This window comes from Scyliorhinus torazame, chromosome 12 (assembly GCF_047496885.1).
Source record: "Scyliorhinus torazame isolate Kashiwa2021f chromosome 12, sScyTor2.1, whole genome shotgun sequence".
Taxonomy (NCBI): domain Eukaryota; kingdom Metazoa; phylum Chordata; class Chondrichthyes; order Carcharhiniformes; family Scyliorhinidae; genus Scyliorhinus; species Scyliorhinus torazame.
Genome location: NC_092718.1, coordinates 191707523 through 191719593, shown reverse-complemented (window position 1 = coordinate 191719593; position 12071 = coordinate 191707523). Strand labels below are relative to the sequence as shown.

The window sequence follows — 12071 nt, the reverse complement described above, 5'->3', positions numbered from 1 at the left end:
TGGGATGGAAGTGAGGCCAATGGGTAATGGAAAATGAACAGCGGAAGGGAAAACCTTTTTTAAAATGGCTCCATAGCTCTGGGTTCTCAAATGTTGCTGTGGCTCAAAGTGGTTTTACTTCAGGGAATGCCATAAAGCGCAGGCCAGTTCTATCATCAGCAGTCCTTGCAAAGGCAAAAGATGCAAGCTTCAACAACATCAGGGATCAACAATTTCCTGGATTTAATGAGTTATGATTGGATTAGCTGCCTTCTATTCTTGGAGCTGACCCGACAGACTCACAGGCAAGCCTTATTAACAGGATTTAGAGAGAGGTGGTGTCGTAGTGCTTTCATCCTTGGACCTAGGAATCCAGAGACCCCCCCCCGCCCCCGATTCTCTGGGCATCCGGGTTCAAATTCCAGCACAGCAGGTGGTGGAATTTAAATTCAGTTAATAATTGGGAATTAAAAGTCGAATGACCAGAAAACCATTGTCGATTGTTGTAAATCTCCCATCCTTACTTGGTCTGGCCTACATCGGACTACAGATCCACAGCAATGTGGTTCACTCTTAAAATATCCTCCAAAATGGCCTAGCAATCCTCTCAGTTATGAAGCCTACAAAAAAGAAATGAAACCAGACAGCCCACCCAGCATCAACCTTGGCACCGGAAACGACAACGGCAAACCCAGCCCTTTTGATCCTGCAAAGTCCTCACAGACTAGTCTAGCAACAGCCTGATACAGTCATAATCATAATAATAATCTTTATTGTCACAAGTAGGCTTACATTAGCACTGCAATGAAGTTACTGCGAAAAGCCCCTGGTCGCCACATTCCGGCGCCTGTTCGGGTACACAGAGGGAGAATTCAGAATGTCCAAATTACCCAAAAGCATGTCTTTCAGGACTTGTGGGAGGAAACCGGAGCACCCGGAGGAAACCCACGCTGACACAGGGAGAATGTGCAGACTCCACACAGACAGTGACCCAAGCCAGGAATCGAATCTGGAACCCTGGCGCTAACCACCGTGCTACTATCCCAGGCAACATTACCATCCTGGGTATGTCCGTCCTGTTGGCAGGTCAGACCCAGCAGTGGTGGCAGACAGGAGGGAGTTGCCGTGAGAGTCCTCAACATTGACTCTGGACCAGTGAAGTCCCATGGCATCAGGTCAAACATAGGCAACGAAACCTCCCACTGATTACCACGTACTGCACCCCCCCCCCCCCCCCCCAGTTGATGAATCCATACTCTTACATGTTGAACACCACTTAGAGGAAGCACTGAGGGCACCAAGGTGGATAAATGTAATCTGGGTGGTGGACATCAATGTCCATCATGAAGAGTGGCAAGGTAGTACCACCTTGGACAAGCTGTCCAGTTCCTAAAAGACATAGCTGCTAGACCGGGTGAGTGGCAGCTGGTGAGAAACCAACAAGAGGGAAAATATACTTGACCTCATCCTCACCAACCTGCCTGCTACAGATGCATCTGTCCATGATGGTAGGAATGATCACCACACAGTCCTTGTGGAGACAAAGTCCCTTCATAGATTGAAGATACCCTCCATTGAGTTGTGCGGCACTACCACTGTGCTCAGTGGGATAGATTTTGAACAGATCGAGAAGCTCAAAACTAGACAACCATGAGGGGCTGTGGCCGATCAGAAGTGGTGGACAATTAAACAACTAACTGGAAGAGGAGGCCCTATGAATATCCCCATCCTCAATAAGGGGGGAGCCCAGCACATGAGTGCAAAAGAAAAAGGATGAGGCATTTGCATCAATATTGAACCAGAAGTGCGAGTGGATGATCCATCTCGCCTCCTTCGGATGTCCCCAGCATCACAGATGCCTGTCTTCAGCCAATTCAATTCACTCCATGTGATATCAAGAAAAGGCTAAAGACACTGGATACTGCAAAGACTTCGGCCCTGAAAATATTTTGGCACTAGTACTGAAGATGTGTGCTCCAGAACTTGCCATGCCTCTAGCAAACAGTTCCAGTACAGCTCCAACACTGGCATCAACCTGCCAATGTGGAAAATTGCCCAGGTGTCTCCTGTACACAAAAAGCAGGAGAAATTGAACCCGCCCAATAACAGCCCATGAGCCTACTCTCAATCATTAGTGAAATGATGGAAGGGGTCATCAACAATATAATCAAGTGGTACTTGCTTAGCATAACCTATTCTCTGACGCTCAGTTTGTATTCCGCCCGGGTCACTGAGCTCCTGAATTCATTACAGCCTTGGTTCAAACATGGACAAAAGAGCTGAAATGCAGAGGTAAGTTGAGTCACAAATGGTGCTGAACATTGTGCAATTGTCAGCAAATATCTCCACTTCTGACCTTATGATGGAAGGAAGGTCTTGACAGAACAGCTGAAGATGGTTGGGCATAAGACATTTCCCTGAGGTACTCCTGCAGTGATGTCCTGGAGCTGAGATAACTGATTTGCAGAAACCTCAACCATCTTCCTTTGTACCAGGTACGACTCCAAGCCTTGATTCCCATTGACTCCATCGGTCAAATGCAACCTTGATTTGGAGCCATTGAGAACCTCACTGCCCATACTACACCCTTTCCATTTGAGTGATGAGATCATGGAGATGGATGTCACCGATGGCCAGATGCAGTTAAACTTGCATTCAGCAATTCGGCCCTCAGAAACAATTCTACTGGTCTCACAACAGGGACTGGCAGCCTACATTGGAGTGGGCCTCTATATCCTGAGCTCCTGCTTCAAGAACCCATCCAATATCCTTATTTGGGTGGCAAACATGGAGGTGACTCCTTAATTGGCCACCCCTAACTACCCCTGATGCAGATCTCTGAATTGTGAGAGATCAGGACCGGGAAATGGTCTTCGACACCTGTAAATCTTTGAGGAGGCAAAGATTTCATTCATAGGCACGTCATCATAAAACAAATAAAAGTGAAGAAAACATTTAAAGGTAGAATATGACTCTATGTGTATTGACCCAGCAAATCTATGCATTCATAATCAACAGCAAATGGATAAATGGTCAGATAATCTGATTCTGGTGTTCTTGGTTGAAGGAGTAATGATGGTCAGGATATTGGGAGAAATGGCTATTCTTCAAGAAGTGCCGTGGGATCTTTTACCGGATCTTTTATCGTTTAACAGCTCATTAGGACGATGGCGCCTTCACATCCAGCATCCCTTCAGCAATGCACTGAAGTGGAAATATGCATAAATTCGAGATAGGGCTTGGACCTCTGTCATTCCATGCTTTTCAGAGGCACTTACCTCTTGCTCCTGTGGTGTCTATTAAAGCCACCATAAGGGCAATACAGATAAATGCCTTTAGGTAAATTGAATCTCTGCTCTTTGAATTAAGGAATGGTGTAAGTAAGTGGAACACTTGGGAGGAATGACAAGTACATTTTGTATGTACTGGAGTTGAAATTGATACTGCCTCTCCTTAAGAAATTACATTTCATGGTAGTACACCTGTTGTACACCAATCAAGAAAAGAGAGACTTCAGGAGCCAAATGATGCTTCACTCAGATTTATTTTTCAAAACCGTATTTTTTGTCTCAAAGGCTTTAAAGGTCTCTAGGTATTTATTGTTAAATTGCGGCTGCAGGTGCTCGGGGACACAGGTCGAACATTTGTATTTTGCTTTAATTCGCTTTCCACCTTTGGTTTCCTCAATACAGATTGCAGCAATACCTATAAAGGGAACAAAGAATGTTACAAGACTTGCACAGAGAAGAAAGACAACATAGCTTATCTACACTGCCAAAAAGAGTTGGCAGTCCTACCTTCCCCTCCTCAGCCAAAGCCATGCATTTTATCCAGACAGAACACTGGTATGCTTTCTGCTGTTGTTCAGACAGGAACACCTATCCATTTAACTTCCTGTGGTTGTTTGAAGCTCAGCAGAATGAATCCCAGTTCCGTTGATAATTCTGTTCCACTAGATCATACTGATGAGCTAAAGTAGCCAGGTCACCAATTAACAACACTCTTGTATGCTGTGAACCTGCCAGGCTCAGGACATTGTGGCTGCCATAGCTGGTAGTCCTCTTTCCAACTTCAGGTATGCCAACACAATCTCAAAGTGACTCCATGTACTAGCTTTCCCTTCAAGAAGGATAATTGTGAGTTGATCAGCAGTCTGCATGGGGTACAATTATTAGTGATGTCCTGTGGGAATCCATGTTAGGACTATTGCTTTTCTGTTGAAGGATTTGGTGAACAGTTCTTAATTTTGCTGATTCCTCAATGATGTCTTCAGAAATTAATGTTAAATAGACTATCTCCTCATTGTTCTTTTAATTCTCCTTCTCCTGCGGTTTTATTTGCTTCTCTTAATCCTACATTTTACTTATTGTCACTCTGTGATTCCTAAATGCTAAGATTAAAAAGGAATGTGACGATTTACAAAATAGCTTTTTGGTAATCTTCAAGAACCTTGATACCCAGTTTGATAGAGTCCAGGTGTTTTAATAGTCCTCTTACGATCTTGGACCAGACCCTGACATGTTCTAGGATACTGGACAGAAACTCCAATATTTTATTTAATTTGCATGACTGAGGAAAGGATGCTTCGCTCCAGGAGTGATTCCGCGTACAAATAGGGAGATGGTGTATTAAAAGACACATTATTACTAACACAGTATTACTAATTCAATATCATAAAGACAATAGCTTACAATTTACAGTTAAACAATGTTTAACAATGCACTGAAACAATAACTCCTAACTGCTAGCTTTATCTCAGCTTAAACAACACCCACCTCAGGTCAAAAAACACTTTTGAATACAATTAACAGACCCAGGAATACTCGTATAACAGAGATGTCTTGGATACTCTGCTTTGAAAAAGTGATATCCTTCAGGAGCCAGCTTACTTGTCTGTCTCAGACTACTTGATTCACCTACCAGCCTTTGAAGAATGGCTCCAGCCTTGTTCACACAGGGCAAATCTTTAACTCACTGTTTTCAGAGAGGCTGCTTGTCTGTCCACATCCAAATCTAAAACTTAATTTCAAAACTGAAAAACAACACTCGACCGCTTCAGCCTCTGGCTCTTCCCATTAATGGCATCATCTTGCTAAGCTAAACACCATGTTTACTCCCCAGGGAGCCCTCTTTATATAAACAAAATTCCATTAGCCCAACTTTTACGATTCTTTAATTGCAACTCTGTCTCCAAAAAGCCTACTGCTTTTCAAACCAGGATTTTAAAAAACATGACTGCAGCAGTTACGTACTAACCTAGGCTTTTAACCCTTATTGCACCAATTCCATATAATGCAATATATCTGAACATCCTATATTCATCACAATATATTAAGGATTATTTTGTTCATACTCCCATCATTTTCTTTCCAGAAAGTACTGGAATCTACAATTGTGTGGGGAAATTGCCTTGTTTATTCAATATGTTATGTTGACAAATGAATTACTTAATATAGCACACTCCACAAACAAATTATGTACAAAATCGGTATTAGCTTGCAAAAAATGCTCCTGAAATGGATTTGAAAATCCGTTCATGATTCCGACTCATACAGATCAAAAACAATATGGACCAGACATTGCCTTCAACACAACAGAGTTTATGGAGTCTGAAAGAATCACATTGCCTGCTCAACAGTGTTACAGCACAATTTGAAGTTTACATGGCATTCAGGAAGGGAATGCTTGATTAATATTTTTTAAATCCTCTTTCAACAAGGTTGAACCAAATTGCCTTCACTCACATTTTTGACAGTGGTATTTGTTGTTCGATTAAAACACCAGAATAATACCACCGGAAGTTGAAAGGTGTGCTAGAGGTATTTTTATTACTGGCAGTGATCAATTGACATTATTTACTCTCCCTACCTGCTATAGTTCCACCTTGACCTTCAATGAGTGCAATCGCAGCCTCCATCGTGCCCCCAGTCTCAATCCACTGGTCCACCAGCAGGATTCGTAAACCTGAAATCACATTTTGAGGCATTTTTTTTTGGTAGAGAGTATATTATTGCCCCTGCTACTTCAGCAGTCACCACCCATTACTGAGAGTAGAAGCCACCCTGTAAAAATGCTTTGTAGTTAGTGTGATGAATGGATGATTTTAAGAATATTGGCTTCTAAATATCAGGAAAACTTAAGGGTTAAAACTCTGGGGTTATAGTGTGCTTGACTGCAGGGGTCATTTTTAAAAAAAAAGACCTGGGAAATTCTAGGAAACAGCAGGTGAATAGACCAGAGGAATGTGGTTTGACTGGGGAAGTCCCTGGAGAGTTAATGTGCTTTGCAGTCCGCAGAGATAATTTGATTTTCAACTTGGGGAGCTGAGGTTATTACTGGGTGGAGCCCAGGAATACAGAGAGGCAGTTTTGGAAAAGCTTTGGGAGAGAGAGGTGCTGAATTCTGATTGCCCGATCACAGTTCTCTCTTAGTAGGATAGTTATAAAAGAGTAATAATTTGTAAAGCAGAGCAGTCTTGTCTGAGGACAAGGACGAAGCTGAAATGCGCCAGGTGAACCAGCTTTTTGAAGATATTCAGCCAGAGTCTGAAGGGGTTCTAACAGAGGGGGAAATCTGTTTTATAAAGCAAGTACTACACTATGCTGTGCTAATTATAGGAAAGATTGAGAGCTGTCTGTTTATTTTCTTGTAGTTTAATGGGAAATTAAGTAGCAGTGCTAAGGGGTAATTGTAAGCTGTTCTTTTCAGTTGCAAAGGTAAAACGTTTAACATTGTATTCATAATAAAGTTTTGTTTTAGAAATACCAAAGCCCTATTTCTTCATGCAATCCCACACCGCAGTCTTATAAATGAACTAAAACGTTGGGGTTTCAGTCCAGTTTCCTAGCCACTGTTGGGGTCTGGTCTGGGATCGTAATAGTTAGCTAGTGAGAATTATGCAAGAGTAATTGTGGAATTTCTTTCAGTTTTCCATCTCCCTTGTGACTAATTATATATTCTTTGCTTGGCGCTTTTCCACAGTGCACACAATTGGTGCCAGTAACTCACAAACTGAACAATCACCTCAATCTAATGTCATGCCCAGTTAAGGCCTATCCGATTTATGACTCTAAATATGGACTGCATCAAAAATTGGCACAAAACAGGTTACAAAATGGGTGCCAATGGTCAGTGAACTTTTGAAATTTCTGCATTGGCTTAGAAATATATCAAGTCTCCGGAAAGCTCCACATTGAATAACCTTGGGTGAGGGCCTCCCCATTGAATGCACATACCCAGGAGGAGTTCATACCTGGAATGCACACCTACTATTGTTTGTGGTTTAGCCAAAACTGCAAGTCAATAAACTTCCAACAGGTCTCCAAGTTCAAAATTTAACAAAATAGACCTTCAGAAAACCACTTAACGACAAGTAGGTATGAGTGACCATCATCAATTTCCTATTATGTTGCAATGGCTTTGGATTTGGGATGATGATTTAGCTCAGTGGGCTGGAGAGCTGGTTTGTGATGCGGAACGAGACCCGCAGCGCTGGTTCAATCCCCGTACCGGCTGAGCTTATCCGTGAAGGCCCCGCCTTCTCAACCTTGCTCCTCGCCTGAGCTGTGGTGACCCTCAGGTTAAACCACCACCAGTCAGCTCTCCCCCTCAAAGCATGGGCAGCAGGGCAGCACAGGTGTTAGCACAGTTGCAACACAGCTCCAGGGACCCAGGTTCGGTTCCCGGCTTGGGTCACTCCCTGTGCGGAGTCTGCACGTCCTCCCCGTGTGTGCGTGGGTTTCCTCCGGGTGCTCCGGTTTCCTCCCACAGTCCAAAGATGTGCAGGTTAGGTGGATTGGCCATGATAAATTGCCCTTAGTGTCCAAAAAAAAAAAGGTCTGGTGGGGTTACTGGGATAGGGTGGAGGTGTGGGTTTAAGTAGGGTGCTCTTTCCAAGGGCTGGTGCAGACTCGATGGGCCGAATGGCGTCCTTCTGCACTGTAAATTGTATGTATGATTTTCAAACCACTCTGAGTTAACAACATCACTTGTTTCAGTTTTATCTCAAGGACCTAAGGTAACTAGTCAGTCTGCAAAGAACACCCACTGCAGAGTACCAGCTGCGAACAAGGCAGGAAAACCTAACCTTTTTAAACCCAAAGACTGTTACATTTAATATTCTTGCAGCTTGATTTCTATTCCAAGTCCACTTGTAAAGAAACCTTGGCCGGGATTCTCCGAGCTCGCGCCGAGTCGGAGAATCGCTGGGGCGGCGCGAGAATCCCGCCACCCCACTCCGACACCGGGACGCGATTCTCTGCTGACCGGAGAATCGCCCATCAGCCGTGCGCCGTGGTCCATGCGGTGCCGGTTGGAGGCCGCTGAAAAAGCACCCAGCGGCGTTTCTCCGGCGATCGATGGGCCGAAGTCCGCCGAATCCCGCCGACGTGGTTCTAATCTGATACCACCCAGCGGGAGCTTGGATTCGCGGCCATGGTGGCGGTCCTTGGGGGGGTGGAGGGAAACCGGACTCGGGGGGGGGGGGGGGGGGGGGGCCTCAGCGGTGGGCAGGCCCACGATCGGGGGCCACTGATCGGCAGGCCACCGCGATCGGAGGAGGATCTACCTTCCTCCGCGTGGCACATGGTCTCCATCCACCAAATCAGCGTCGCCCACGCCGAAGTGGGAAGCCGCGCGCATGCGCATACCCGTTTGCGCAGCCAGAGCTGCAGGAGCATGCCGGGGCTGTGCTAGCCCCATGGAGAACAGAGAATCACCCCGGACTTTCTAGGCAAAAGTCCGGAGTGATTCCAGCCCGATTTACGGTGGGCGTGGTGACTTAGTCCCCAAAAGGAAGAATCCCGCCCCTTTTCTTTTAATTTAGAGTATCCAGTTATTTTATTCCAATAAGGGGCAATTTAGCATAACCAGTCTACCTACCCTGCACATCTTTGGATGTGGGGGCAAGACCCGCACAGATACGGGAAGAGTGTGAAAACTCCACACGGGCAGTGACCCGAGGCCAGGATCGAACACGGGTCCTCAGTGCCATAGGCAGCAGTGCTAACCACTAGGCCACCGTGCCGCCCAACGTGTAAAGAAACTTGACCTTTTGACAGGGAAAAACTACAAGTGTCTAACTTGTGACCTGCGGAACGCCTATCTCTTCAAGGGAATCCAGCAATAATCCTGATATTTGATTTCAGCTTTTAATCCCATCTGGGCGCTCCTTTTGGAGTAAAAACGTCAACAGACAGAGCAGGATTAGGCCATTCAGCCCATCGATCTGCTCCGCTATTCAATCATGGATATGTTTCTCATCCCCATTCTCCTGCCTTCTCCCCATAATCCCTTATCCCCTTATTAATCATAAATCTATCTAGCTCTGCCTGAAGTCACTCAGTGATTCGGCCTCCACAGCCATCTGCAGCAAGGAGTTCCACAGATTCACCACCCTCTGGCTGAAGACATTCCTCCTCCTCTCTGTTTTAAAGCATAGCCCTTCAGGTTGAGGCTGTTCCCTCGGGTTCTAGGTTTTTCTGCTAGTGGAAACATCCTCTCCATGTCCACAGAGGAAGGCAGTGGCATAGTGGTATTGTCACTGGACTAGTAATCCAGAGACCCTGAGGACTCTGGGGTCCCAGGTTCAAATTCCACCACTGCAGATGGTGAAATTTGAATTCAATAAAAATCTGGAATTCTAGTCCAGTGATGACCATGAAACTATTGTCGATTGTTGTAAAAACCCATCTGGTTCACTAATGCCAGGGAAGGAAATCTACCATCCTTACCTGGTTTGGCCTATATGTGACTCCAGATGCACAGCACTGTGGTTGACTCTGAACTGCCCCTCAAGGGCAATAAGGGAAGGGCAATAGATGCTGGCACTGCCTGCGACACCCACAAACCATGAACGAATAAAACAAAACTCTGCAAGAGCTTATTTTCCTACAGTGAGCCAAATATGTGAATTATTCTTTTGTTCACAACTGGTAGAAGTGTGTCATCCTCTTGAACTATATCTTTCTTCTGTGAGTGCATATGAGTGAGTGATATGTGGCATTTAGCCCTTCGGGGTGAATGCATGAATAAATAATCCTCTTTATTTAAACCCATGAAAGCTTGCTGCTGTTGTTTTAATTATGATGTGGAGATGCCGGTGTTGGACTGGGTGGGCACAATAAGAAGTCTTACAACACCAGGTTAAAGTCCAACAGGTTTGTTTCGAATCACTAGCTTTCGGAGCACTGCTCCTTCCTCAGGTGAGTGAAGAGGTGGGTTCCACAACCACATATATAGACAAAGTCAATGATGCAAGATGATACTTTGAAGCACATTCAAATGAATTCTATTTTGAGGCAATTTATTCTTAAGGGTTTCGGCTTCACATACAAATCTGATGACCCAAGGCTGATTTCTAATTTGTACTTCAGATTTTGTTTAAATTAATTGGTTGATCAGCAGCTCATCAAAAGCCATTTGTAAACATTCACAAATAAGGGACTGGATTCTCCGCTGGCCGGATGCTCCGTTTTGCCGGCAGCCCGGGGGTTTCCCGACGGCGTGGGACTGCCCCACAATGGGAAACACCATTGTCCAGCCGGCATAACGGAGCATCCCGTCGGCGGGGTGAAACAGAAATGTGACATGGTGGGACGGAGAATCCAGCCCAAGGTTTTCTATTGACTAGAGCTGTGAATTCACAAATGTCAACTTGGGAATTACAATTTGGTGATAGTTCATCTTCAACAGTTTTTAGTTTGCCTTCTTAATAGTTGAAGAACATTACACTTGAACTGTGCAAAATCCCATCCGCCTGGCGGCAATTGGTCCAGGATATAACTGTGAGGTTTAAATTACATTACCCATTTCCTGTATTGAGATTGTGCCCAGTTTGTGAGTAGTGGGTACAGTGCGCTGGTGGCTATTTCACTGGGACCAGTAGAAATGTTTGGCCCGTAACCTGGGAAAAGTTAGTTCAAAACCCAAAATGGCAATTTGGAAATTTTAATTTGGTTTGAAACTCTGGAGTTAAAAGATGACATGACAAAGTTTTAAAATTTTCATTAAAACTGGCAATTGGTTGGGCGGCATGGTGGCGAAGTGGTTAGCACTGCTGCCTCACAACGCCGAGGTCCCAGGTTCGATCCCGGCCTTGGGTCACTGTCCGAATGGAGTTTGCACACTCTCCCCGTATCTGTGCGAGTTCACCCCCACAACCCAAAGATGTGCAGCGTAAGTGGATTGAGCATGCTAAATTGCCCCTTAATTGGAAAAACAATTGGATACTCTGAATTTATTTTTAGAAACTGGCAATCGGTTTGTTAATATCCTTGATGGAAAAAAACCTGAAGTTATTGGCCGGTCTGGCAGGTGCGTTACAACACCAACATGGTTGACTTTCTACTGTCCTGCAAAATGGCCGAGCAGGCCATTTACTTCAAGGCAACTGCAGATATGCAATATTTGCCAATCGTGTCAGCAGCACCCCCATCCCGACAATGAAACACAAAATGATATCTCATCAAACACCAACCTGTTTTAACCACATCAGTGCGCATTTCCAGCAATTTCTGTCGACCTGTGTAGTCAGAGTAGGCTTTGCCCTTTGTTTCTACGCAGCTATGTCCCTCTTTCCGGATTGTCATAAACCCTTTTCCAAGACGGTTAGCTATCGCTGCTCCTAAAATCGCAAAATATCAAGTTTGGATCTCATGAGTGTTTGGTAAAATTTAGTTTTTTTTTCCAGTTTATTACATGTGACAGTACAATCAGAAAAAGTAAGAAGGAAGCAATACACCCAGATAACATTGGCTCAATTCTACCCCCCCCCCCCTTTCCTGCACCTTGTGTATGTACAGTGGCTCAGCATTTGTCCCCCAGTTTTATTTATACTTTCCATTGGGGGGGGGGGGGGGGCGGGGAGTCCACAGCTTTAGGTGGTGCTGCTGATCGCCAGTCGAGCAGGATTCTTCGGCAGGCAATTAGGGAGGCAAAGGCAAGAGCGCTGTCGGCCCCCCACCCCATGAAAAGTTCTTGCTGCTCTGAGACCCCCAAGGACCGCCACTTTCGGGCACGGCTCCACCCTCAGCCCCATACCCTTGGACATTGCCTGAAAGAAGGCTGCCCAGAACTTTACAAGTCTGGGGCAT

General features: G+C 45.1%; 2 protein-coding genes across 8 annotated transcripts in view; one reads left to right on the top strand and one right to left on the bottom strand.

Moving 5' to 3' along the window:
* Positions 1 to 8424, top strand: part of LOC140386824 (ras-related protein Rab-34-like) — an 81367-nt gene extending 72943 nt beyond the window's left edge. The window contains exon 12 of the mRNA XM_072469551.1: positions 3672 to 8424. The gene's annotated coding sequence lies outside the window, so the exon portion shown is untranslated. The remainder of the gene's footprint in view (positions 1 to 3671) is intronic.
* Positions 3505 to 12071, bottom strand: part of LOC140386826 (adenine phosphoribosyltransferase) — a 31431-nt gene continuing 22864 nt past the window's right edge. For all 7 annotated transcript variants that reach the window (XM_072469558.1, XM_072469559.1, XM_072469555.1 and 4 more), the window contains exons 4-6: positions 11456 to 11602; positions 5848 to 5943; positions 3505 to 3684 (exon numbers count right to left, since the gene is read on the bottom strand). In XM_072469558.1, coding sequence (XP_072325659.1) covers positions 3512 to 3684; positions 5848 to 5943; positions 11456 to 11602 — 416 coding nt within the window. In that variant the 3' untranslated portion in view covers positions 3505 to 3511. The remainder of the gene's footprint in view (positions 3685 to 5847; positions 5944 to 11455; positions 11603 to 12071) is intronic.